Below are 27,277 nucleotides of genomic sequence, written 5' to 3'. Positions count from 1 at the left end.
ACCCTCACTTCAGGCAACCTCATTATGGTTTTTTTTTTGAATTTTATTTATTTTTTTATACTGCAGGTTCTTATTAGTCATCCATTTTATACACATCAGTGTATACATGTCAATCCCAATCTCCCAATTCATCACACCACCCCACCGACCCTGTTTTTCTGAATTAACTCTCCCTGATGATTCCCAAATCCATAAGATCCTTATATCCTACTACTTACTACATTATCTTCTTCATATCCCATAAATGCCTTAAGAATAATATTCTACATATGAATTCATCAACTATTTATCAAACCTGTTCTTGCTCTTTCACTCCAACTGCCTATCTCTTGGTTCAGATCTTCAGCATCTCTCAACTGGATTACTGCAATAGAGCATTTTGAGATTTTGACTATGTCTATGGCAGCAGGGTCTAGGCATATATACTTTGAAAAAAAAAAAAAACTCCTCAGGTTGTCCTAATTTGCCTAACCACTGTGACAGACTGACAGGTCTCTCTATTTCTCACCACGCCCTTCTCAGTCCATCTCTTCACAAACTACTACCATGTAAACTTTCACAAATCAAGTCTGATTTTTTTTTTTTTTTTTTTTTTTTTTGCGGTACGTGGGCCTCTCACTGTTGTGGCCTCTCCCGTTGCGGAGCACAGGCTCCAGACACGCAGGCTCAGCGGCCATGGCTCACGGGCCCAGCCTCTCCGCGGCATGTGGGACCTTCCCGGACCAGGGCACGAACCCGTGTCCCCTGCATCGGCAGGTGGACTCTCAACCACTGCGCCACCAGGGAAGCCCTCAAGTCTGATTTTATCCTAGCCCTGCTTAACACCCAGGTATAGCAACAGGCCATATCCTGCACAAGCTAAAGTCCAAACTTCTGAGTATGGAATATAAGGCCTTTCATGATCTAATACCCACCCTCCTCTCCTGCCATTTCATCTTCCCATTTAGTCCATCAATACAGAGCTGCTTATAGTTCCCCAGATGCATCATGTTGTTTCATACTTCCATGCCTTTGCACATGCTGTCAGTCTCCTGTGACACAAACTTACATGTTTCAAAATTCAGTTCAAATATCACTTCATAAAGTCCCTTCTGTGCCATCTCATTAACTTGTCCTATGTCTCTTACCATATTTAAACAAAAATGTATTTTTATGTGTCTATGTAGTCATTTGAAAAAATTACTGATTGTTTTACTATGTACCAAGTATTCTCCTAGGTCCTAATGATTAAATGGTGAACAAGAAAGTCATGGTCCATGTGGTATGGACTTAAAGGCTATTGTGGGTATTGACAAAAACAAGCAAACACACAGATGAATTTATAATTACAAATTGTGATACATACTTTGAAGGAATAGAACAGGATGCTGTGAGAAAGAATAATAAAGGAAAATACTTCAGAGAGAAATAAGTCCACAAAAAAGTAGTATTTGTGCTGAACCTAAAAGAAGGGTAGTAGTTGGCAATTCATAGAAAAGAAGGGTTTCAAGAAGAAACAAAAGTGGGGCTTCCCTGGTGGCGCAGTGGTTGAGAGTCCGCCTGCCGATGCAGGGGACACGGGTTCGTGCCCCGGTCCGGGAAGGTCCCACATGCCGCGGAGTGGCTGGGCCCGTGAGCCATGGCCGCTGAGCCTGCGCGTCCGGAGCCTGTGCTCCGTGACGGGAGAGGCCACAACAGTGAGAGGCCTGCGACCACAAAAAAAAAAAAAAAAAAAAAAAAACAGAAGAAACAAAAGCAAATATGAAGGTCACTGAGTACAAAAGAAGACTTTGGAGAGTTCAGAAAACTGGCTAGTACATAATGAGCAGGAAAACAAGATGAGGTTGGAGAGGTAACAGAAGCTAGATCATATAAGGTCTTGTAGGCACTGTTAAGGAATTTGCACTGTATTTCAATTGCAGTAAGAAGCAATCACAAACTTAACAGCAATCTAGCTCTCTGATTTCATGTCTTTTGGTCTTGGTGACTGATAATAGGTGTGTCTGAAATGCTGCTTCCTCACTGAGTACTTGTTCTTCATCATTTATTTAAGCATTCTTTTCTCCACACATTATCACATAAAGTTCTCAGTTGTTCTGTTCTCACTGAAGAGCAAGACATATGAGGAAAAATGTGAAAAGAAACAGATGGATGGATGGCACACCACTAAGGTAAAACATTTCTACCATATAATCACAGTCATTTCAACCAAAGCTACATCCAATTAAGTAGCTTTTTAAAAATACTCCAAAGAGTGAATTCCATGGCAGTGCAGTGGTTAGGACTTGGCTTTCACTGCCGGGGCCTGGGCTCCATCCTGGTGGAGGAACTAAGATCCTGCAAGCCACGTGTTGCGGCCAAAAAAAAAGCATGATCTGATTTACATTTCTAGAATATTATTCTGGGGGCTCTCTGGAGAATATATTTGGTGATAGGGAGAGAGGAATAGTCATGAGAGTAGAAACAGCAAGATCAGTTAGTAGGCTACTGCAAAAATTTCAAGAGAAGGAGAGAGATATCTTGGACAAGGGTGGGAAGAGTAGGAATGGGGAACAGTAGATGAACTCAAATACTTAGGAGGTAGACTCAACAAGACTTGAAAACAGATTAGATGTGGGAAGCAAGTGAGGAAAAGGACACTAAAAAATGGCTCCAATCTTTCTAGGTTACATACAGAGCAAATGGTGATACTTTTTTTTCTCTTCTTTATATACTGAAATGGAACACATTCTCATTCTGGGTTATGTACCTTAAGGACAGACAGAACTATGTCTAATAATCATATCCTCAGCAACTAGTAACATGTCTGGCATACAAAGAGCACTCAATATATATTTGCTGCATGTATATACAAATATATAATGAAACAAATGAATAAACCCGAAGCACTATAAAGTACTGAATAAATAATTATAATGAAAATCAAAAGTAAGAAAATTCATACCGAACTGGAGTCTGTGGAAGAGTCACATTTACTTCTTCATCGGAGTTACTTTTTCGTGGTGTCCTCTGCACTTCAAAACTAAATAATGATAAGTAGAGTTATTCAGACTGAAGACTTACAATTTGTGATTTATGAGTCAAAAAAGCAGTGAAGTACCTTCTGTTGACTCATAACATCACACAAAATGGTTAAGTAAATAATAGAAGTGATAGGAAACAGATGATCCAGAAGCTGCTTAAAGAAATAAAATTTTATTTTTTTATCATAATTTTTAAGTTGGGTTTCTTTCCACTAGGTTTACAACAAACGGTGTACCAATCACTAAGAATTTTTTTGAAAGTGAAAGTTGGATGTTTGTTTTCTCTAGAATGTTAGATGTTGATGATATTACTAGCAAGGTTGTTCAGTACCAAAAAATATCAAAACTCAAGTTTTTCAAACATTACGCCTTCCAAAAACTTTACTTTGACTTAAATAAAATCTGAAACATTTTATTTGTGTTTAACTTCCAAATTGTATATATATACATATTTTTTTAGTTAATATTAAAAGATTTCATGCTGAAGACTTAAAATTAACCACACTTACAATTATTCAAAAATTTTTTACGGGCGTATCTCATTTTATTGCACTTTGCTTTACTGTGCTTCACAGATACTGTGTTTTATTACATATTGAAGGTTTGTAAACTCTGCATTGTCATATGATGGTTATCATTTTTTAGAAATAAGGTATTTCTAAATTAAGGTATGTACACTGTTTTTTGGATATAATGCTATTGCACACTTAACAGACTATAGTACATTGTAAACATAACTTTTACATGCACTTGGAAACCAAAAAGTTTGCGTGATTTGCTTTATTGCAATGGCCTGGAACAGAACACGCAATATCTCACAGGTGCCTGTAGTTACCGTCAACCATTCCTACTTAAGGCTTCTATATGACAATTGAAGAGAATACAATTTTATACTAACTTTTTAAAAAATGAACCAGCATATCAACAAATAATAATATATCATGTATAATACCTGTCTGTAGGATCAGCCTGAAGAGTTTTATCATGATCCAGAAATAATCTTGCATCTATATCTTTGTTTTTAAGGTAAATTTCTTCATATTGTTTAGAGAGACTTTCCACCTCAAAGGCAAAAAATATTGATGATTATCCTTCTCATGTCATTACTTCTCAGTACACAGAAATACAGATTTAATTAAAGAATCTTCGTAAAAATATACACTTAATTTTACACTGTACAGACTTCACATGGAATATAAATAAGGCATATCTAAAAGTGAAGTAAAGAAAATTACAAATTTTTTTCAACTCAATTTTAAACCTATTTTATGCACATATCTCACATTTTATCTAGACAAGGATCACCAATGCTACAGAACAATACTGAGATGGAACTGTAAGATGAAAAGACATTATTATAACCGCTTAATTGCTGAGATCCTCCATCCTATACATCACTCACTTTTAATCTTCTACTACACTTATCAATATAAAATAATTTTTCAAACACTGTAACATACCTTTATTATGTATTCTGCCTATCTTTTCTAAATCCTTTGGTTCACTCTGACTCCCTTCAGTTATGTATCTTGGGCAAGAGTATACGCTCAATTAGCCCAATTAACATACTTGCACAATTTACTTCCAATCTTAGACACTTTTCCAAATGCTACAAACTATAATTCTTTTATCAGTTCTGATTCGTAATTTTCTAATCATAATATAAAAACAAATGCCCAGTAGAAAACCATTTAGCAGCCTTCTCCTGTGACTTTTTTTTGTGTGTGTGTGTGTGGTACGCAGGTCTCTCACTGTTGTGGCCTTTCCGGTCGCGGAGCACAGGCTCCAGACGCGCAGGCTCAGCGGCCATGGCTCACGGACCCAGCCGCTCCGCAGCATGTGGGATCTTCCCAGACCGGGGCACGAACCTGTGTCCCCTGCATCGGCAGGCGGACTCTCAACCACTGCGCCACCAAGGAAGCCCTCCTGTGTCTTTTAAAGCCAGAGTGTTTCCAACCTGAGAGAGTTAAAATTGCATTCTACAAGGAGTGGTAGGAAAAAATCCAGTTAAATGTAAACTTTTTGTTTGTTTGCATAAGTTTTTCAGGCCGATCAGCCATTCATGTTTGATTAGGCTTAATCGTCATTCCTGCCCTATGTCAGTTGGGTATTAATTATCAATCATTTATTGACTGGCAGCTATTAGTGCTGTATAATGTAAAGTTTATCTTGAATTTTCTAATAATAACCCTGTAATCCTTTCAGAGGGAAAAAAAATTATGAATGTCCAAGATTCTTTAGAGTTGTAAACAGCATATTTTTTGGTATATAAGTTGGTAACAGAACTCAGAAATACAACTTTTGGCCCCTTCTTGTTTCTTTAGTACCATGTCTTACCACTCACTCTACAGAACAGACCATACTATCACATATCACTGTGCCTTTAAATCTATAATTTCCAACCCCTGGAAATGCCACTTCTCATAAATTTTACTCAGCTCAGAAGTCACATCACCTCCAAAGAATTTTCTGCAAAACCTATCTGGCCCACTTTGGATTAGGGAGCCCTCCTCTGAGGTATCACAACACCCTGTGTACACATCTATTAGACTTTTGTAGACTCCTGTTAATGTTCTACTTCTATGTCCGTCTCTTCCACTAGCACCTTAATGACAATGACTGTGAGTTAAATGTCTGCATTGATGATATCTAGCACAATGCCCGGCATATATTAAGCACTCACTAAATAACTGCTGAATAAGTTAGTTAATTCAAGGAGGACTAGCTACCAACTCAGGCCATAAAATCAGCAATCTAGCTCTCTGATTTCATGTCTTTTGGTCTTGGTGACTGATAATAGGTGTGTCTGAAATGCTGCTTCCTCACTGAGTACTTGTTCTTCATCATTTATTTAAGCATTCTTTTCTCCACACATTATCACATAAAGTTCTCAGTTGTTCTGTTCTCACTGAAGAGCAAGACATATGAGGAAAAATGTGAAAAGAAACAGATGGATGGATGGCACACCACTAAGGTAAAACATTTCTACCATATAATCACAGTCATTTCAACCAAAGCTACATCCAATTAAGTAGCTTTTTAAAAATACTCCAAAGAGTGAATTCCATGGCAGTGCAGTGGTTAGGACTTGGCTTTCACTGCCGGGGCCTGGGCTCCATCCTGGTGGAGGAACTAAGATCCTCCAAGCCACGCGCTGTGGCCAAAAAAAAAAGCCTCAAAAGAGTTGCTCCAAGTACAGTAATGCTAATAATGTTGATGGCACAAATCATGGCTCCTATGCTTAAAGAAGCATAGCAAAGTAAATTAGAATCAAATTTGATTACAGATATTTACTTCTATTTAAATATTTAATGGTATTTAGAAGTTCAAAAGCCTACATTCTGATTTTTGAAACATTTTAGTACAAATCAACTTCTAGTGCAAACTTTTAAATGCTGCTTATTTATACATTTGAGCATAAATGGGTTCAAAAGGGGTTTTTTCTTACTATATAAAGTTGATTCACCACAATTCTACTTAGATTCTTTCCTTGAGTAAAAAATATTTAATATACAGTAAAGTGATCTTAAGAAATTTAGGCAACTATTCCTCCCTTGCTAAAGTCCCGAAACACATTAATTTTTTATTACGTTTTCTTTCAGATTACCTCTGGAAGTCCGTTAGAAGCTACAATTCCAAGAGAATTCATAAAAGGTATAAAATTTTTGAAATAAACATTTTTCACCTGAAAAAGATAAAGTTACATGATAATTACATTTTTTTAAAAAAAATCTGTCACTATTAACAATAGAATGAAAGTGTTAACTGACATTTTGATCAATGAGTTACATTCAACCCAGTGTGATGCTTATTTATAATTAATTCAATTATTCACTTTTTAATTCATGTGAGGCAGATTTCAGGTCCTAAAATGGAGGTACAGGGGGGAATTGTTAATGAAATGGGATTTATAAGAAGAAAATCCATCGAAACCAACTTCAATATCCCACATTTAACAAATGGTGAAAACATGGGAGGCTCAAAAATATTAAGCGACTTCACCAAAGTTACACAGCTAGGAAGTGGCAGAGCTGGAATTGAAACCCAATCTGTCTAGCATCAAAGCCAAGACTCTTTTAATTTCTCTACACTGCCTCTGATTTCTCCCCAAAGCATATTTTTGGGCCACTTCACACACATACCTAGCTTAGGGAATATCGAGTCAATTATTTCAGCATAAATTTAGGAAAATGACCTGCTTTTATAAGAAGATAATTTCACATACAAATACCCAACAATTCTATTCAAAACCCAGTGAAAATGTTTTGGTCATTATGCAGTTTCACACAAAAAACCCTACATTTAACATGGATAATAAAGACCGTCCTTGGAAAAGCTGGAGTTATACCCCTAACTATTTTACACTGGCAAAGTGTTATGGAATTTTAAACAACTTACTTTTCTTCATTTAACTTCCTTTTCCAATTTGCAGTCTACATTTATTAAGGCAGAATAATTTAATATCTTCCTATTAATAAGTTCCTATCTTCTGCTTCACAAAAATGCTTTACGAATTAAGCTTCTGTAATACATATTAGTATTGTTTTCTAATTAATTCCCACTGAACTGGAATAATTATAAGGTGGGTAGTTCTATTTAACCAATTAGTGTGACTAACCAATAATTATATAACCATAAGTATAACTAACCAATAGTTATATAACTATAAATGCTACATGTAAATAATCAAATGTCAAATTAATATGAATTACCCCAAAAGCTATTAATCACCTACACTTTACAAATCGTTATTACATTCTAAATTATAGAAGCATTATTTAAAATAAAAAGGAAAAACATGATTTATTCCTGATTTTTGAAATGCAATTTTATAAGTAGTTCTAAAATACAGAGAACTAACAACCAGGAATTAGAAAACTGCATTTATTCCTATTCGTTACCTTGAGGGAGTAAGCAACAGACTGGAGTAAAAAAAAATATTTCAACTACATTTGTCAGCTTATTAGCAAAGATAATTTGTTATTCTAGAAAAGTAAATATATTACATGTGTAAAGTTGATACAGCTATATGTCTATATCTATATATTTGTTAAAATTAATAAAAGCCACAGTGCTAAAACCCAGATATCTTGATAAATCATTCCAACACTTCTTAAACTAGATTTTGAGATCATACCCCCAATTCCTTCCCAGAGTTGACAGAGCAATTTCAAAGATGCAACATTTCACATAGCTATCTAGTGGTAGTGAATTTTGGACAGTATAACAGTCTATGAGAGAAAGAGCACGGCACAGTGAAAGAAGCACTGGTAGCAGATGGTCCAAAGCATAGACTCTGTTAGTAATCAGCTATCAGTCTCTAGAAGCTTGTTTATTCATTAGTAAAAGGAGGCCAAGTACATTACTTGTAAGATTCCTTCCAATTCTAACATTCCAGATTTTATTGACAAGATAAGCAATTCCTGGGTGTTCATGTATCCTCTACCAGTCATTAACATCTGGTGTGATATTTAGAAAAAGAGTAACTACAGAAGGCTAAACAGAAACTTAATGTTGGTATCACTTAGCACTAAATCAAAACACTAGGGTTTTCTGAGCAGGATACTTGAAAACATTAGGCGTATCAGTAACCACAGAGGAATCAAAGAACAAATACATTTGAAAACTATTGCTTTAATCATGTACATTTCAATGATTCCAGAGTGAGGGAGCTATTCTCTTCAAAATCAAAGTAACTGAATATGAAAATTAAACTTTTTCTAAATATTTTGCTATTGCAAAAGAGTTGGCACTAATTACAAAAAGCAAGCTCATCATAAAAGAATTAAATACTGTTAGGAAGAACTTACATCTAAATCTACTTTAACTATTTTAAAGAAATCATGAAGTTAAATTACCTCATCTATATTACATTCATGTTCTTTACAGAGAACTTCAATAATTCTTGTATCATTTTCTAGTTGTTTTGCTATCCGTGCACTCCTGTTCTGACCTCGCCTTGGTGTTCGAGGTGAACCATTAATAGGTATTACAGCTGTTTCTGTAAAAATGGTAAATTAGATAAGAACAATTGCACATTCCACTGTATAAAATAATGAAGTATTCTAATTATAACTCGGAAGGTCAGAAATAATCTTGGTAACATTCTGCTACTTTTATTATTAGGCTTCATTAAAAAGCTAACAGCTTTATTTATTGAATATCTACTTTAAGTTATATACTGGTAATAGTTGCTACCATCCCTATTCTCTTCTGTCCCCAACTAGCCCAAAAAGAAATTTAAAACCCCACAGACAAATATGAAAAATGCAAGGGAAATAGCCAACTTATAAACTAATATTAAGTGTATCCTACTAGTCTGCAAGGGGAAAAAATGTTTTCTATCTTAAAAGAGTCTTAAAAATAATAAGCATGTATGTATGGATTCAATTTGTAGATACAGGATAAAAAATAAATTTTTTAAAGTTTTAGCAAATAAATTACGATGCTTTTAAAAAATTAAGCATACAAATATACTCATGTGACACTAAATTGTAATTTTAAAAAAATCCCCTGGATTATTTTGAGCATTTTCAATTCAAACTGAATGTGAATATAGCTATTAAAGAGATTACAGATGACTAAGTATAAAAAGTATTAACTGCCTCTAGGCCCAACAAACAACTTACAAGAAACTGACAGGATAGAGGAACATGTTAAGACTACACCATAGGATGCAATCACTAAAAATTAAACCATGGAAAACTCAACAGAACAAGACTACCTGATTATTTAATAAATAAATTACAAGAAAAAAAGAGAAAGATAGATGGAGGAGGAACTTTTTAAGTCTTAAAAGCATACCAACCAATCACAAAGTAGAGATCTTATTTAGATTCTGATTTAGTCAACATGTAAAAATTTTTTTAATTACTTTTATAAAACAATTGAAAATATGGACACTTACTAGATATTTGGTGGAATTAAAGAATCACTATTAATTGATTTTTAGGTGTGAGAATGGTACTGTCATTATGCTTTTTTAAAAGACTTTATCTTTCAGAGATACTGAAATTTATAGGGATGAAATGGTATGCAAAAGTGTGCTTCAAAATAATATCGCTGGTAGAATTGAGCAGTAGATAGGACTATGGGTTGACCATAAGTTATGCATTGAGGGCAGGTGATAAGTACATGGAAGCTTATTATACACGACTTTCTTTTATGCTCACTGAAATTCTTCATAATAAAAAGCTAATTGCAAGTTTACCATAGCCAGTTAATTCAACACCTTATCCTGCTTTCTATTTAACATGGCACTTACAGAATTAAATGTACATTTGAATTATCCAAAAGAACAAAGGCTGTCAACCTAAAGTTATATATCAACTTATTAAAGTTATAACATTTTTTAAAAGTGAGGAAAAGGCATACAAAGGAAATTTTTAAAGATTCAGAAATTTTAAAAATATATTGTTTTATATTTTTCCCCTCTGTTTTGCATGTGGCTTCTGCTAAATGACCTGCCTTTTCTGTCAAGCCATGTTCAACATCTTTTCAAAATTCTGCTTCTTTTTTCCAGGAAGTTATTGTTCACGAAGATTAATCAGGCTTCAGCTTTTCAGCCACTTCAACACTTTGAGACTTCCATGTTTTGATCTTTCCCCTATTATTTTTAGTATTACTAATACTGTCAACATTTTAGGAGCAAGGAATCAGCTAAACCTTAGTTAAGTTTACATTTCTCTATAGTGTATTAAGTGATTTTAAATCCTACTCTACATGCCACCAAAGGGAGCAATTCCGTTCTAAGAGGAATATACTTGTCTTTGCTTAATGCTACCTAATTATTTCAGCAATAGCTATTATTTAAATACACCTCCCATCTCATCACCCACTGAAGTGGATCAATTACAGTTCATATGCAAAAAGAAAAAGTCAGTCACATAATCATTATAGCTTCCAATAATAAAAATTTAGTTAATCCATTTCTATAGAATGGGTTACTCTTCCCTGTGCAGTCTCATTCATATCTATGCCTTGCCTCTTGATTTTCTCTTTACTGGGAGTGCAGTCTCCCAACTTACCACAACACTCAAACCCTAACTACTCCTTCAACACTCAGTTCAAATGCCACCACTTTTTTATGGCCTTCCTTGGTCTTTCCCAGCTGGGAAAACTTTCTCATCTCCTCAACTCCCATAATATTGGCTATATTTTGGCCCAGACTATTTTCAACCATATACTCTAATTACTTGCTTACTTATCTCTCCTTCTATATCTTATACTACTTAAGGGCAGAACCCATGTCTGATTTCTTTTTTATCATTCCCTTGGCTCTAGAACCATGTTTTGGATCTAGTGTAAGTCCATAAAAAAATGTTGAATGATGAAGTAGGAGGGGCATAAATTACTTAAAATACTTACTGTATGGTTCTTTGAGTAATGCGGGAGGTGAGAGTTTGATAAAATAGTCAAGGACACACAGCATTAACTGAAATGAGATCACCAGATCATCTTCCATTTGTAAAACTTGCCCTGAAAACAAAGAAGGTACACATCTTAAGGTAGAGATTGAGGTCTTTAAGTCAGGGAAAATTGTGGGTATGGCTGTATCCATATACTCATTTATGCAACAATCACTAGAAGCATGTTAAAGATCTTTTTTTTGTTTTTTTGCAAAAATTCAGTCAGATTTGCAACATGTAAAAATATATAAAGTTATAAAATTATAAATGGGGACTTCCTGGTGGCACAATGGTTAAGAATCCGCCTGCCAATGCAGGGGACACGGGTTCAAGCCCTGGTCTGGGAAGATCCCATATGCCGTGGAGCAACTAAGCCCGTGCGCCACAACTACAGAGCCTGTGCTCTAGAGCCCGTGAGCCACAACTACTGAGCCCGCCTGCCACAACTACGGAAGCCCATGTGCCTAGAGCCTGTGCTCCACAACAAGAGAAGCCACTGCAATGAGAAGCCAGCACACCACAACGAAGAGTAGCCCTCGCTCGCTGCAACTAGAGAAAGCCCACACAACAAAGACTCAATGCAGCCAAAAATAAATAAATAAAATAAATAAATTTACTAAAAAAAATTACGAATGAAGTATAAGTCTACCATGAGAATATTACATTTAGGTATTATTATAATAATTCAGTCCCTATGTCTAAATTTATTTTGATTTTTCCTTCTTTAAACTCACTTCCAGTTTTGGTAAGAGTTATAAAATTTACTACCTCTGAAAATCATTTTGAAGAATGATACACGTTAGTCTTCAGTTCTATTTATTTATGAAACCTCATATATTTTCAATTTCAACCCACTCCAAAATATTAAGAAATAACCAAAGCCATTAGGAAATAAGAAAATTAGTACATAATTGTAAAGTCATCTATAAAGCAATTATTTAGCACAAAATCCTAAAAGTTCATATAACATACAACTAAAGAGCTGTATATTTATTATAAAGAGCTGTATATAAGGAAATTAATGCATATAATAAACACCTAAGAAAAAAATAGTGTAGCTACACAAAATATACAAATCATATAGCTATGACACATTTGCTTATGGCTCTATGTTGTGCAGTATTTTTAAAAGAGAAGTTTAATTTGATTCATTTTCTATCTTATTGGTATCTGACTGCTAAACCACTAATAATCCCAATACTGAAGGTATAGAAACTTTCTGGTTAATGTATTAAATCTCAAATTTTAAAAAAAGGAATTCTTCAAATATTCAAGGAACAAAATGGGGGGGTGGTAAATTAAGCTAGTCTCAGATTTCTCAACAGCAATGTTCAATTCCAGAAAATAGTGTCCTGAGGAAATAAAAACATGACACAAGAACAGAATACTCGGGCTTCCCTGGTGGCGCAGTGGTTGAGAGTCCGCCTGCCGATGCAGAGGACGCGGGTTCGTGCCCCGGTCCGGGAATATCCCACATGCCGCGGAGCGGCTGGGCCCGTGAGCCATGGCCGCTGAGCCTGCGCGTCCGGAGCCTGTGCTCAGCAATGGGAGAGGCCACAGCAGTGAGAGGCCCGCGTACCACACACACACAAAAAAACCCTGAATACTCAACCAAGTTGTCCTTCAAGTCTAAAGACTACAGACATGGTTCATAAACATGTCAAACATAGAAAACATGGCGCCAAAAAGGCTTTTTTGAAAAACTCCTTCACGGTAAAATCTAGTCAGCTAAGGATAGACCAAAATAAAGAACTCAGAAATGGAGAAGCTATGATACAGGAGTGACAATAAGCTTAGAATCCATTTTAAATACATAAATGAGACAAAACAACTGTGATAATTATAATTACAGAACAGAATGTAAATATTATAATCTTTGGTAATGTAATGATAACAAAAAAAAGCAAATCTGAAAGCAGGGAATAGGAAGGTGACAGGAAGAGTGAGAATTCTTTTCTTCAGAGCAGATTAATATATATTGCCTTAACTCAAAACCCAAAGTTAAAGATTCTAACCTCTTTAATGTTTTCATAATCTTAGAGAAATATTTTAAGAAATAACACTGCTTAAGTGACAAAACATATAAATTTAAGCAATTCCTTCCATTTCTCTTATTTTCTTCTATAAAATTTGAGTAAAATTAATTTTTATATTTTAAACATAGGACAATATATTATTTTTAGAAACTTATATATATGTTTGTGAGTGCACTCATCCACCCACCTTTTTTTTTTTTTTTTTTGCGGTACGCGGGCCTCTCACTGTTGTGGCCTCTCCCGTTGCGGAGCACAGGCTCCGGATGCGCAGGCTCAGTGGCCATAGCTCACGGGCCTAGCCGCTCCGCGGCCCAGAGCGGGGCGCGAACCCATGTCCCCTGCATCGGCAGGCGGACTCTCAACCACTGCGCCACCAGGGAACCCCGCCACCCACCTTTTTTAATCAGAATGTTACTCCAGATACATTTTTGTGCATACAACCACATAATTTTAATGATGATTATTTCTAGGTGGGTTTTGGGTAATTTTTCTACATTTTTCTTTGCGCTTTGCTGTATTATTTGCATTCTTTATCATGAATATATATCACTTTTATAAAAACAGTAACATTATTCTTAAAAATAGGAAAGAATGAAAAGTATTAGAAAAAGAAATGAAATGAGACGTTTTCAAGGTTGCCTCCAATATCAGAATTACAAGAACTTGCTAACAGTTAAAAAGTCACACAAAGAACTAGAGGGAAGGAGGAACAATATTAAATAGAATTAAAATTTTGAGCTTACTCGAAAGAATTATCAATTACTACATTTGAAACATTAGTATGTAACAAACATAATGACTTTACCTTTAGCTAGTAAAAACGTGAGCCAAGAAACTTTTAGCACCAACATAGAATTTATTTCCGTAGATATCCTAATAAACAAATAGAAAGAAGAAAAAAAACTCACACTGTTTTCCAACTACACCGTTTTTTTTTCATTTTTTACAATTATAGACCAGAGTTGATCGCATAATAGAATACAGTCCGTCTTAAATGCACAATTTACACATGAATTCAATTTGTCTCAATTCAGTTAGTGTTTTCACCATGTTATTTATATTTTCCCAAAGTAGTATACATTTTTTAAAGAAAATATTGAATATCTTCTACTGTAATCTAATAATATGCACAGAAAGTGGTATAATATGACATACATGGTTTCCAATTAATGCTCTTCTGCTCTCTTTTCTAATTAAAATCAATTTTCTGTAAGCAGAAAAACAGAGGTTTGGGTGACTCTACCAAATTAACACTATGTCTTCATAAACGTTAAGTTATTCACTTGTTGGAATTAACGAGTGGAATTAATAGAGTTAATTAATTAATACACAATTTCCCTTTGTATCAATCATCTTCAGTATTATTACTTCAATGAGGCAGAAAACCTCACATACTACTCATTCTGTTTCCGAAGAAAAACTCTAGAGCTCTTACAATGTTATACTGTTGGAACATGTATCATGCATTTAAAAAGGCTACTTAGAAATTTTAATATAGACGTTCATGTTTATTCTTACTCAAAAGTTATGCTCTGAGTCTTAGTTAATAAGATGTCTATAATATACTCTGAAAAAAGATTTTGTCAATGAATTGGCATTTTTCCCAGAGCTGGTAAAATGTTGCTCTGAATTAACTTCGACCTTATTAGTTCTCCCTTGTAGTAAAAGGCATGTATTTCATACCACTTTCTTTGTGAAAAGATAAATAATCCGTATAGGGCTTAAATCTATGACCTTAATTTATGAAGTATCATAGAACAGTCAATCAAACTAACCCTGAAACTATCAACATGTTTGGGATTTTTCCACAAAAATCTCTAAAAAAAAAAACCCCAAAAGTGCAAAATAACATACTCTGAGGTACTTACGAACTGCTGGGTTGTGACAAATATATAAGTTCACATGTTCTGAAAGGAAGAAATAATTATGTTAACATTATGGCTTTTTTAAAAGTTACTTTTAAATTTTTTTCATAATTTAGAGATCAGTTTTATCATGCTTTATTCATCTTATTTTAAGAAGGGTACATTTTTTCTCAAGTACAGCATTATAAAACAAAGTTAAAGTAGATGTTTCCAATTTATGACATTTCACATATCACTGTAATATCTAATTACAAAAAGACTGGATTCGATATGTGCATTTCTAACTTGGAATACATTCTGTAATTGAACCTTGATCTGGTTAGAATCTCAGATCAGGTCATAAAAGCTTATTTAACTAATAGTGTCACTGAAATAACACAACTGAAAGTACTACAGTAAGTCCCCTAAACACGAACCTTCAAGTTGCAAACTTTCAAAGATGTGAATGTGAGTTTACACGTCCAATCATGTAAGTTAGTTCACGTGTCTGGCGTACATTGTCACGTGCGTGCATCCTCTACAAGTGGTTGTGCTTTGTGTACTTTACTGTACAGCACTGTATGGAGTACAGCAGTGCAGTATCTTTATTTCAAGGCCAGGATGTCTGGAAGCAAGCGTAAAAGTAGCAGTGACGTAGCTGGTACTACTGTACTTTTCAAGGTACTGTACTGTAAGATTAAAAATGTTTTATTTTTTTGTGTTTGTTTATTTTTTATGTATTATCTGTGTGAAAAGTATTATAAACCTTTTACAGTACAGTACTATGTAGCCAATTGTGTTAGTTGGGTACCTAGGCTAACTTTGCTGGACTTTACGAACAAAGTGGACTTACGAACATGCTCTCGGAATGGAACTCATTCATATATAGGGGACTTACTGTATAAAACCTACCTATTTGGGACAATGACTTCTGGAATGGTGGAGAAGGTTCTCTGCAGACCTGTTTCCTAATGTAATAACTACAATTGGTAAAACTATTTTTAAAAAACCATTTAAAGTCTCTGGAAATTTTCCTAAGGGCATACAACAAAAAAAGGAAATATTTCTTCAAGAAAATCTACTAAATCTTGGTAAGAACAATGACAGTCTGTAGAATTCAAAGCAAAACTCATTTCCTCCTCCTCTCCAGCTCAGCATAACAAAGCTCTACCCCTGGCAGGTGTAGCCAAGACACAGCGCTCTTCTCTCTCCAGCTCCCAGCCTAGAACTATCTCTCTGGGAAGAGTAGGCTCCCAGCATTTCTCATCGCCCCCAGATCTGTGTTGCAGAAAGTCTATCCCAAGCAAGAGGAGCTGAGAGATCTGGGGCTCCTGTCTTCCGCTTAGCCGCCACTCATAGGGTAAAGTTTTACTCCAGGCACAGAGGACATCAAAAATACTGACTTCTCTTGCTGAGCAGCTCATAGGACAGAGGTTCCAGCCAAGAAAGGCAATCTGGGAAGACCAGGGGCTATCGCCTCTTCTCAGTGCCATAACTCTTAAAACAGAGGTATCACTCCAAGAGAAGAGACCACTGTCCCCATCCTGACCTCCCAAGCAGTGGCACAGAAGTGGTGCCTAGGGGAGAGGCAGACCCTAAGAACATAGAGCCTTGAGCTCTCCCCAAGGGAACTCATTTGGAATGGAGTGTGGGGATGTTCAAGAATAAGAGAACTGTTGAAAGCAATACAGACTTTGGTGGAAGCAAGTAAGAGAAAGCCAACAGATCTTACGAGAGTAAAAAGCTAAATCTTAGATCATCTAGGAGAGAACCAGAGAAAGAAACAGCTAAGAATAGCTCTCTTAGTATCAAAATAAGCCTCAAGGCTAGCCTCAAATACTACTGCAAAGGGAGCCAAATTTAATTGGATTAGACTGTAAAACAACTTGTGACCCAGAGCATTGTCAAAAACAATAAAGCAGGACTTCCCTGGTGGTGCAGTGGTTACGAATCCCCCTACCAATGCAGGGGACATGGGTTCGAGCCCTGGTTCGGGAAGATCCCACATGCCGCGGAGCAACTAAGCCCGTGCGCCACCACGACGAAGCCTGTGCTCTAGAACCTGCAAGCCACGACTACGAAAGCCCGCGCACCTAGAGCCTGTGCTCCACAACAAGAGAAACCGCCGCAATGAGAAGCCTAGGCACTGCAGCAATGAGTAGACCCCACTCACTGCAACTAGAGAAAAGCCCGCATGCAGCCACGAAGACACAAGGCAGCCAAAAATAAATAAATACATTTATTAAAAAAAAACAATAAAGCAATCAGTCAGCAAATAGTGAGAGGTAGCAACTAGGTGTGATATCAACAGAGGCAGTTAACTTAAGAACAGGGAAAGGATAGTCAAAGAGAACCCAGCTAAAACCACTGTCAGCTCTGAGTGACTATGCACCTGTCCAAGGCTACACTAAGGAGCAAGATCAGAGGCTCCACACTGTGGGAGAAAAAGACTTCATTGAGATAGTACAGCTAAGCCACTAAACAAATAACAAAGACAAAACAACAGCAGCAAGCCCCACAAGAGAAAAGAATCAGCTCCCAGAGTTACTACAATGTTATAAAAAATGTCCAGTTTTCAAAAATAAATATGAAATATGCAAAGAAGCAGGAAAGTGTGACCTCTACATAGGGAAAAAAGCAGATAACAGTAATTTTATTTAAGAGAACCAAAGTGTCAGACTTAACAAAGACTTCAAAACAGCTATTATAAATATGTTCAAAGGACTAACGGAAATCATGCTTAAAGAAAAAAAGGTACACTGACAATGTCTCAACCAACAGAGGATTATCAATAAAAAGACAGAAATTACTTTAAAAGAACCAAAGGGCAATCTGAGTTGAAAAGTATAATAACCAAAATAAAAAATTCACTAGAGGGACTCAAAAGTAGATCTGAGCTGGCAGAAAAAAAGAAGCACTAAACTTGAAGACAGATCAAAAGAGATTATGTGGTTTAAAGAACAAAGAGATAAAAGAAGAAGAAAAATGAAGAGGCTCACAGAAGAGGCTCACCAAAAAATATATTAGTGTATTTTTTGGACACCAAAAGATACACGAATATATGTGTAATGGGAGTACCAGAAAAGAATGGAGAGAGAGAGAAAAAAAAATTTTTGTAAATAATGGCTGAAAACTCCCAAGTCTACACATCCAAGAAACAGAACCACCTCCAAGTTGAATAAATGTAAAGAGATTCACACCTAGATATATCATAGGATAAATGTTGAAAGACAAAGAGAAAATCCTGAAAGCAGCAAGAGAAAAATGATCCATCATATACAAGGGAACACAATAACATTAACAGGTGACTTCTCAACAGAAGCAATGAAGATCAGAAGGCAGTGGGATTACATACTCAAAGAAAGAAAAAAAATGTAAACTAAGACTCATATATACAGCAAAACTACCTTTCACAAGTGATGGTGAAATAGATAGCCTCAAACAAAAACAGAGAATGTGCAAACTCATCTTATAAAAAAATAGTAAAAGAAGTTCAGGCTGAAAACAAATGACCCAAGACAGTAATTCACATCCACATGAATAAACAAAGAGCACTGGTAAAGGTAATTATGTTATTATGAAAGATGGTATAATTACATATTTCTTCTCCTTTCTTCTCCTAATTGATATAAAATATAATTGCATAACACAATATGTATATATTGTATTCTTGGGCCTCTAACACATGAAATGTAATGTGTTTAAGAACAGCAGCACAAAGAGGTGGGTAGGATCAAAGCTGCATTGGAGTAAACACATGACACAAGATGATAAATCAAATCCATGGAAACAAATGAAGAGAAGACGCAATGATATATAATAAAGTTAATATAACAAACTCTATATACACTTGCTCTCCTTTATACTGTCAACTACTTTAAAAGACATACAACCCAAATGACTATAAGTAGATGAATGGATAAATAAAATGTGGTATAGGCATACAATGGAATATTATTCCATAATAAATAGTAATGAAGTACTGAAACATGCTACAACATGGATGAACCATGAAAACATGCTAAGCAAAAGAAGCCAGTCACAAAAAATATGTAGATCAAAAATTTACACAGAGAAAACTACTATCTTATATAAAAAAAGCAGATGGTAATCAAGAGGGAATTTTTAAAATTATAGAAAATATGTTTAATGTCAGATGCATTGTTTTATATCATTTTGTAATTTAACGTAACTCAGAATAGAATGTTATCACACAGTAAAGATAATGACATACAATATAAATCTATGCTGTCTAATATGTTAACCACAAGCTCCTATGGCCACTGAACACCTGAAGTGTTTTTGGCTAGTACAAATGAAGTTGTGCTGTAAATGTAAATTACATACCAAAGTATTAAAAAAAATACTTAGTATGAGAAAAAGAATGTAAAACTTCTCTATTGGTTTCATGTTTTCCTGTTGAAATATAATTTACCTAACATAAAATTCATCATTTTAAAGTGTATCAATTCAGTAGTTTTTAGTATATTCACTTTGTTATGTAATCATCACCATTATCTAAAATTTCAATCACCCCAAAAAGAAACCCCACATCTTTTAACAGTTACTCCTCATTCCCTTCACTTCCCATTCCCTGGCAATCACTAACCTATCTTCCATCTCATGGATATGCCTGTTCTGGACATATCATAAAATGAAATATGTGACCTTTTGTGTCTGGTATCTTTCACTTAGCTTAATGTTTTCAAGGTTCATCCGTATTGTAGCATGTAGCAGAACTTTATTCCCTTTTATGGCTGAACAATATTCTACCATATGGACAGATCACATTTTGTTTATCCATTCATCAGCTGATGGACATTCAGGGTTTACACTTTTTGGCTATTATAAATAATGCTGCCATGAACATCTGTATACAAATTTATGTGTTGAAATTTGATATTTTGGGATATATGAGTTAAATAAAATGTTAAAATTAATTTCACTTGTTTCTTTTTACTTGTCATGCAGCTACTAGAATATTTAAAATATATAGCTTGGGCTTCCCTGGTGGCACAGTGGTTAAGAATCTGCTTGCCAATGCAGGGGAGACAGGTTCGAGCCCTGGTCCGGGAAGATCCCACATGCCACGGAGCAACTAAGCCCGTGCACCACAACTACTGAGCCTGCACTCTAGAGCCCACGAGCCACAACTACTGAAGCCCACGTGCCTAGAGCCCGTGCTCCGCAACAAGAGAAGCCACCGCAATGAGAAGCACGTGCAGCACAACTAAGAGTAGCCGCTGCTCGCTGCAACTAGAGAAAGTCCACGTGCAGCAATGAAGACCCAACAGAGCCAAACATAATAAATATATATATATATATGGCTTGCATTTTTATATTTCTATGTGACAGCATTAATGTAGTTAATAATAGCTTTAAAAGCTACTGTTTATTTAGCATTTAGTATGTGCTAGGAGGTGAGCTAACCAGTAACATTATCTTACAATTACTCTGCAAGGAGAGCATTATTAGCTATATTTTACAGATTCAAATTGAGGTTTAAAGACATTAAGTACGTTTCCCTAGCTCACACAGTCAATGAATGACAAAATTATTAATATCTAGATCTGTTTAGCTTTTTAAAAGTTATCATAATCACTACAGCACATTGCCATATATACACATATAGTCTACCCTGAAATAAATAGGCTTTAGTATCACAGTTAATCTTCCCAACTGCTCTTCAAAAGATGGTACATATAAGATAGAAGAAATCCTATTGATCTACTTCAAGGCCAATATACACTAAATTATCTCATATAACTAGTCAATAAAAATTCCAAATCTCTTTTGCAAAGGCCTGAGTGACCTTTTAAAGGCCAAATCTGACTATGTCACTCTCTAGCTTAAAATCAATGACTCTCCATCTCCTGCTGGGTAAAGTCCAAGCTCACTATCAGTCTAATTCCCTCCTACCTTTTAGCCATTAGCAATATCAAAATACTTTACAGTACTGCTCTGGCTTTGCACACATGCTAATCACTCTGCCTAGGATACTCAGTCCCAGTCTCCACATATTTTGCTTGCTGAGTTTCTATCTATCCTTTAAACCCTACTCAGACATTGCCTTCTTCTATAGTTTTTTCACCCCATAATTATTCTTCTTACCTTTAAACATACACAGTATTTTGCCCACTACATAATTTCTACTTCTTACAAATAATCCTCTACAGTAGCGCATCAAATGATTATTGCACTTATTTTTATTAAAAGATAGAATTTACTTATTTACCATAAGCTAATTGATGATCATAGTAGCACAAGATTTTACATCCCTAGCATCTAACACATAGCGGGGTACTAACAGTCACTTCATTAATGCTTGTTGTAGTTTCTTAATTTATGTGGAATAAAACAGCTGATAGGCTGAAGTTTCTTAAAGGATATTCCACAAAAAAACTACTTCTTCTAAACCACCATGGAGAATACAAGTCATAGCTCAGTAGTATAGGTCACATACACCTTCCAGTGCCAACATGCTTTCTTTTTCTAAACATAGTATCACCATTAGGAAGAATTCTAAATTTAGGTCACCCTTCCATTCAGAGCTACAAGTCTTCTGGCAGAGAAGGCTAAAGTGGAAACTAGCTTTAAGTTTGTTAAAAAAAAAAAATGAGAACCATGAGTAAAACAAGTAATTTTAGAAGAAACATTCAGAATGAATATGATTGGACAAATAAGAAAGTTAAGAATATTAAGGGGACAGGGCTTCCCTGGTGGCGCAGTGGTTGAGAGTCCGCCTGCCGATGCAGGGGACACGGGTTTGTGTCCCGGTCCGGGAGGGTCCCACATGCCGCGGAGCGGCTGGGCCTGTGAGCCATGGCTGCTGAGCCTGAGCGTCCCGAGCCTGTGCTCCACAACGGGAGAGGCCACAGCAGTGAGAGGCCCGTGTACCGCAGAAAAAAAAAAAAAAAAAAAAAAAAAAGAATATTAAGGGGACAAATCTAAGGTGTAATACTTAATAACTTTACTAAGAATGTAACAGTTCCCAGAAGGAAACTAATCATGAACAATGATACGAAAAAGCAGGGTGTAACCCTAATAAAATTTGTACTTTACCTTTCTAATTTGCTGTAGAGTGCACACAACACATTATACTTCTTCAACAGTCTTGACATAACATTATCAACTTTGATACTGGTATCGATTTCTTTTAGTAAGTCAAAAAATTTATAGACACTACAAAGGAAAGAATAGAAAAAAGTGAATCCATAACTTTAAAAATTCATTTTGTTTCATTTTCAAAGCATAGACATTTCAATTCAAAACACTTGTTAGCTCTACACCAAATCACTATTATATATCGTTTAGAAGGAACTTAGATTTTGCATTTTACTAGAATTTAAAGAGGAAAAAAATCAACTAGTCTTCAACCTATACCACTATATCTATACACCTATGCCTACATCTACTTATCATCAAGAACACAGAAAAAAAAATAAGGGTTATAACAGACATATACATATATTTATTTCTGTATCTATCTATATGTTTTAAAATCACAAGTTCACATCCATTTACCCAATTCCAACACAAAAACTACAGGGTTCCTTCCAGTGTTTCCCTTTCCATATTCATAACTCTTCTTTGACAGTGAGAAACCTGGGACCCACTTATCTTTAATTTACTCATTTAATCAATCCCCCATATAAGTACCAAGCTACCCACTCCTCCACATGGGCACCCTCCTCTCCTGCTCAGACTGACTCTCCCCATCCTGGACTGCCCTCCCGCCTCCACATGGACACCATCCTCACCCTAGTAGGGCTCTGACTCCTCACCCCAGACTGCCCTTACCCCACATGTGCCATGACTCCCTATACCAGCTGCCCGCACACCCTGCTTGGTCTCTGACATTGCACAGCAAGCAGCCCATGTCAAGAAGCCCCAGGCCCCTGGTGGATGACCTTCTCATCCCACTGTGGCTCTGGCATCCTTCTCTGGGCACCACAGTGCTCCCCACCACAGATGCACACACCTACTTTCTTCAGCCCACCAGCGGTTTTAGGACTGAATTGTTGGAGAAGGGAAAAGGGAAACTGATTAAAATTTTTAGGTTGTTTAAATAGTAACTTTAAATCATTGTTTATTGTTTTCTATAAAAATTAACCTATTTGAAATATCAATACATACATTTTTGACTTCTGAAAAATAGGGCGCTACAGATAGCAATCATCAACTGCACTTCACATACTCACTTCTAATCAAGTTTGTCTAAGGAGCTATACCAAAGCAGCTAACTGAACTACAGGGTAGTCACTAGACCCATCCATAGGCTGTCTAGCAACCAGTGAGTTACAGGCTTCATTCCAAAAAGAGGGCTGTACCACTCAGACATTTATCTTGGGAACTGGAAAAATAAAAGCCTCAGCTAATAAGCAGAGGGCACAGAACACAAAAGAAGGTTATGAAAAGTTCCACTGATATAGAGGGGATTGGGGCAGCCATGACAAGCAAATAAAGGAGGAGTAGAATGATACAGAGTAGATAATCATGATGCTGCTTGGAAAAGAAAAAGAATGGGGACTTCCCTGGTGGCGCAGTGGTTTAAGAATCCCCCTGCCAACGCAGGGGACACGGGTTCAAGCCTCGGTCCAGGAAGATCCCACACGCCATGGAGCAACCAAGCCCGCACACCACAACTACTGAAGCCCGCACATCTAGAGACCGTGCTCCACAACAAGAGAAGCCACAGCAATGAGACGCCTGCACACTGCAATGAAGAGTAGCCCCTGCTAGATGCAACTAGAGAAAGCCCACACGCAGCAACGAAGACTCAGCGCAACCAAAAATAAATAGATAAATAAAAATCGATCCTTTAAAAAAAAAAAAAGAATGGAGCTAACCTGCTGAGAAAAAGAAATCAAACTTAGAATGGCATTTATTCAGGAACCACTCTCACTTCCAGTTTTGAGATATATGGCAATACCTATCCATGGAGCACCATGAAAACTGTGAATTGTTACTAAAAAGCCTTCTTTTTCTAGGGGTAACTTATGTGAGTCTCTATTCCTTCTGTAGTCCTCCTCTGAAGGAAAGAAGTGAAGGCAGGAAGGTGAGAGGGAGGCAGGCAGACAGGCATAAAAAGCCATAATTAAAACACACAGATCTGTAGATAACTACATATTCTAGGAGCAGTGCTCCATGGATTGATAATGGTCCATAAACTGTTTACCAGTCCACAATTAAGTACAGAAATTGGGGGTAAACACTTAAAAACTTTTATGGCAATCTGACACTAATTTTAATGCCTGCTGAATCCAATAATAAAAAATTTAGTCCTGTATTTAGTATGATTTTTGTTTCATTTTTCTAGTAATTAATTTATATTACTTATTTTTAAAACATCAGTCTATGACATACTGGGAAGAAAAGAAACTAGCCCTTCACCAGAGTACTTTTAAGAAGCAGTGGTTTAGATAACATTCCTGGATAGTTATCAGAACACTGAGAGATGCCCTAAGAAAAAGTTGTACCAAATACATTACTATAATTATTGTAGTGATATTATTTATGATATGCCCATTTTATAAATCAGAGTTACTCTATGACTACTCAGAGAAAAAGTTTAGGAAAATCTTTTCCAGGAAAATTCTTTCACCTTATAGATAAAGGATGTAATAGACTTTCTCTGTCATATTTATTTAGCAGTCTATGGATAGCTATATAACACTGTATTGCAGTCACCTGTTTAATTTAAACTGGATGAGATTCTTGAGGTCAGAGACTGTATCTCACCTCTATATCATTAGAACCTAGTAGAGTAACACAGCGCCTAGCAGTTGGTAAGTTTTGTTTCCTTCCCCCTTTTTGTTTGGGGGGGGGGCGGGTAATAGGAGGAATCTACAGAAAAAAAGAGATCAAGACCTCATCAGCACCTATGGTGTTACAGGCATTGACTCGAGAACTATTTACTTCTCTGCTCGTTATAAGTTATTTAATTCTCAAAATTCTATCAAGTAGTTAATAATTTTTATTTTGCAGGAAAGGAAAGGAACCCGAGACTTAATACGGATAAGCAATCTGCTCCAAGTCATATACCTTGTAAAATAAACCCAGTCTATCTTAACCCAAACATTCATTCTTTTTCTAATCCTCAGAGGTCACGAAAACATATGCTGAATAAATGAATAAATCAACGCAAAATTTTACCTCTATATTTAGATTATTTTTCAGCTATATAAAAACTATTTTGATTTAGTGATTTTAGTTAATAACGTTAAACTGTGAAATCTCTGAGAGGTAAACCAATTCATATTCAATAAGTTAAATATGAACATACAAGGCCTTTGTTTCCACATTTTATTTAGAGGTAATAAGAAAAAGTTACTAAAACATGCAACAATTTATCTCATTTACACAAAATACCAATTATGTCTAACTCCAGACGGTTTTATCCAAGAAAAAACATACACTACTATCTTTTTGGTAAAATTATTTACTGTTACATTTCATAAACATACTGCAAAAGAAATGACTGGAATTCCCAGAAGGCTTCTCTTGACTTACTGGAAACAGTAAACTCCTCTTATTAGGCTTAGAAACTCAATACAGACTTTAATTAAGTAATTACAGGGACAAGTATTATAACAGATACTCAACTGAACATACAGTCTCAAAACATATATAATTATAATATCTATTATATTAAATAATCTTAAACTTTAATAAATCAACTAAATTCCTTTAAGATAGACTCATACTACTTTTACAAAGGTTTTAATATATAAGTCTACTTCATAAATCTTTGCTTTTTTTGTCCATTTTATCAACAGCTACAATTAAGAAAGTTTACAGATAGTGAGAGACACAATGGAAATTTTCCCAGGACAGAAACTGCTACATTTTTAAGAAAGTGCGGCAAAAATACACCTTCATTAAGGGCTCTAATGGAGAACAGGAGTTCACTGGTTGACCTAAGTTTTCTACGTTTTATTTAATTTTAGCATTTTCCACTAATTCCCTAAAGTCTATTAAAATGATAGTTCAGAAATAGTTTTCTTTAATGGCAGAGGCCTATATTAATATAAGAAATTTTACCTGGTTTCAATGTTTTTCTGCAGCTCAGTGAAAGTGAATGGCATCTCATCTAGGTCAACTGCTGCAATAAAGATACAAATTCCCCATAGTTCCTTTTTCTTTTGAACATAACCTTCCTGGAAACAAAACAAGACAAAACAAAACAAAACAAAAAGGTTCAAATATTTCATTAAATCATTCACACACTGGATACTGTGCTAAAACTGTATTATATGCAAGTTTTTTCTTATTCAGCATAACAAAATTAATTTGTTTAGTACTAAATCTTTATGAGGTCATATACTTGAGAGCATTTAATTCTACACTAGTAACAAACAAACTAGTTACAAAATTAGTAACTAAATTTTATACTATAAGGCAAAAAAATTACTAGAAAGGTCAAAAAGTTAAATTACAACTTTCTACAAAAAATCTAGGGGCCAGTCAGTTCTCTGAAGTAAATATTTTCATTTTTCAGTAATCCAATGTCATCAAAGCCAAGTTGAAAGATTTTAGGCTCCATAAAATGGACTCCAAAATTTTTTTTCTTCTAATTCACTTGTTCTTTTATCAATCTATTGATTCAAGTCTTTTTTTAAAATTTTTAAATGATTTTTATTTTTGGCTGCCTCGGGTCTTTGTTGCTGCGCGTGGGCTTTCTCTAGTTGCGGAGAGCGGGGGCTACTCTTCGTTGGGGTGCTCGGTCTTCTCATTGCGGTGGCTTCTCTTGTTGCGGAGCGTGGGCTCTAGGGCACGCAGGCTTCAGCTGTGGCACATGGGCTTAGTTGCTCTGCAGCATGCGGGATCTTCCCGGACCAGGGCTCGAACCCGTGTCCCCTGCATTGGCAGGTGGATTCTTAACCACTGTGCCACCACGGAAGTCCTGATTCAAGTATTTTTTAACCTTATGAAATTCATATCTGTCAGTGCCCTAATTGCCTTCCTTGTAAAATGGAAATACATAT

The 27,277-nt window shown here is 35.8% G+C and overlaps 1 protein-coding gene across 7 annotated transcripts in view; it reads right to left on the bottom strand.

The window, feature by feature from the left end:
• RB1 (RB transcriptional corepressor 1) overlaps positions 1 to 27,277 on the bottom strand; it is a 148,731-nt gene that overhangs the window by 91,728 nt on the left and 29,726 nt on the right. For all 7 annotated transcript variants that reach the window (XR_016388694.1, XM_089899557.1, XM_089899556.1 and 4 more), the window contains 9 exons: positions 26,334 to 26,449; positions 22,353 to 22,472; positions 15,315 to 15,353; positions 14,252 to 14,319; positions 11,370 to 11,480; positions 8,861 to 9,003; positions 6,610 to 6,687; positions 3,955 to 4,064; positions 2,924 to 3,001 (listed from right to left, as the gene is read on the bottom strand). Coding sequence is in view for 6 of the 7 variants with exons in the window: in XM_089899557.1 (XP_089755683.1) it covers positions 2,924 to 3,001; positions 3,955 to 4,064; positions 6,610 to 6,687; positions 8,861 to 9,003; positions 11,370 to 11,480; positions 14,252 to 14,319; positions 15,315 to 15,353; positions 22,353 to 22,472; positions 26,334 to 26,449 (863 nt within the window). In the remaining variant the exon portion in view is untranslated. The remainder of the gene's footprint in view (positions 1 to 2,923; positions 3,002 to 3,954; positions 4,065 to 6,609; positions 6,688 to 8,860; positions 9,004 to 11,369; positions 11,481 to 14,251; positions 14,320 to 15,314; positions 15,354 to 22,352; positions 22,473 to 26,333; positions 26,450 to 27,277) is intronic.

Source organism: Delphinapterus leucas, chromosome 18 (genome assembly GCF_059928025.1).
Source record: "Delphinapterus leucas isolate spDelLeu-1000000601 "Yukka" chromosome 18, BTC_Dleu_Yukka2, whole genome shotgun sequence".
NCBI classification, from domain to species: domain Eukaryota; kingdom Metazoa; phylum Chordata; class Mammalia; order Artiodactyla; family Monodontidae; genus Delphinapterus; species Delphinapterus leucas.
The sequence above is the reverse complement of the archived record's forward strand: the minus strand, read 5'-3'. Positions and strand labels throughout refer to the sequence as shown.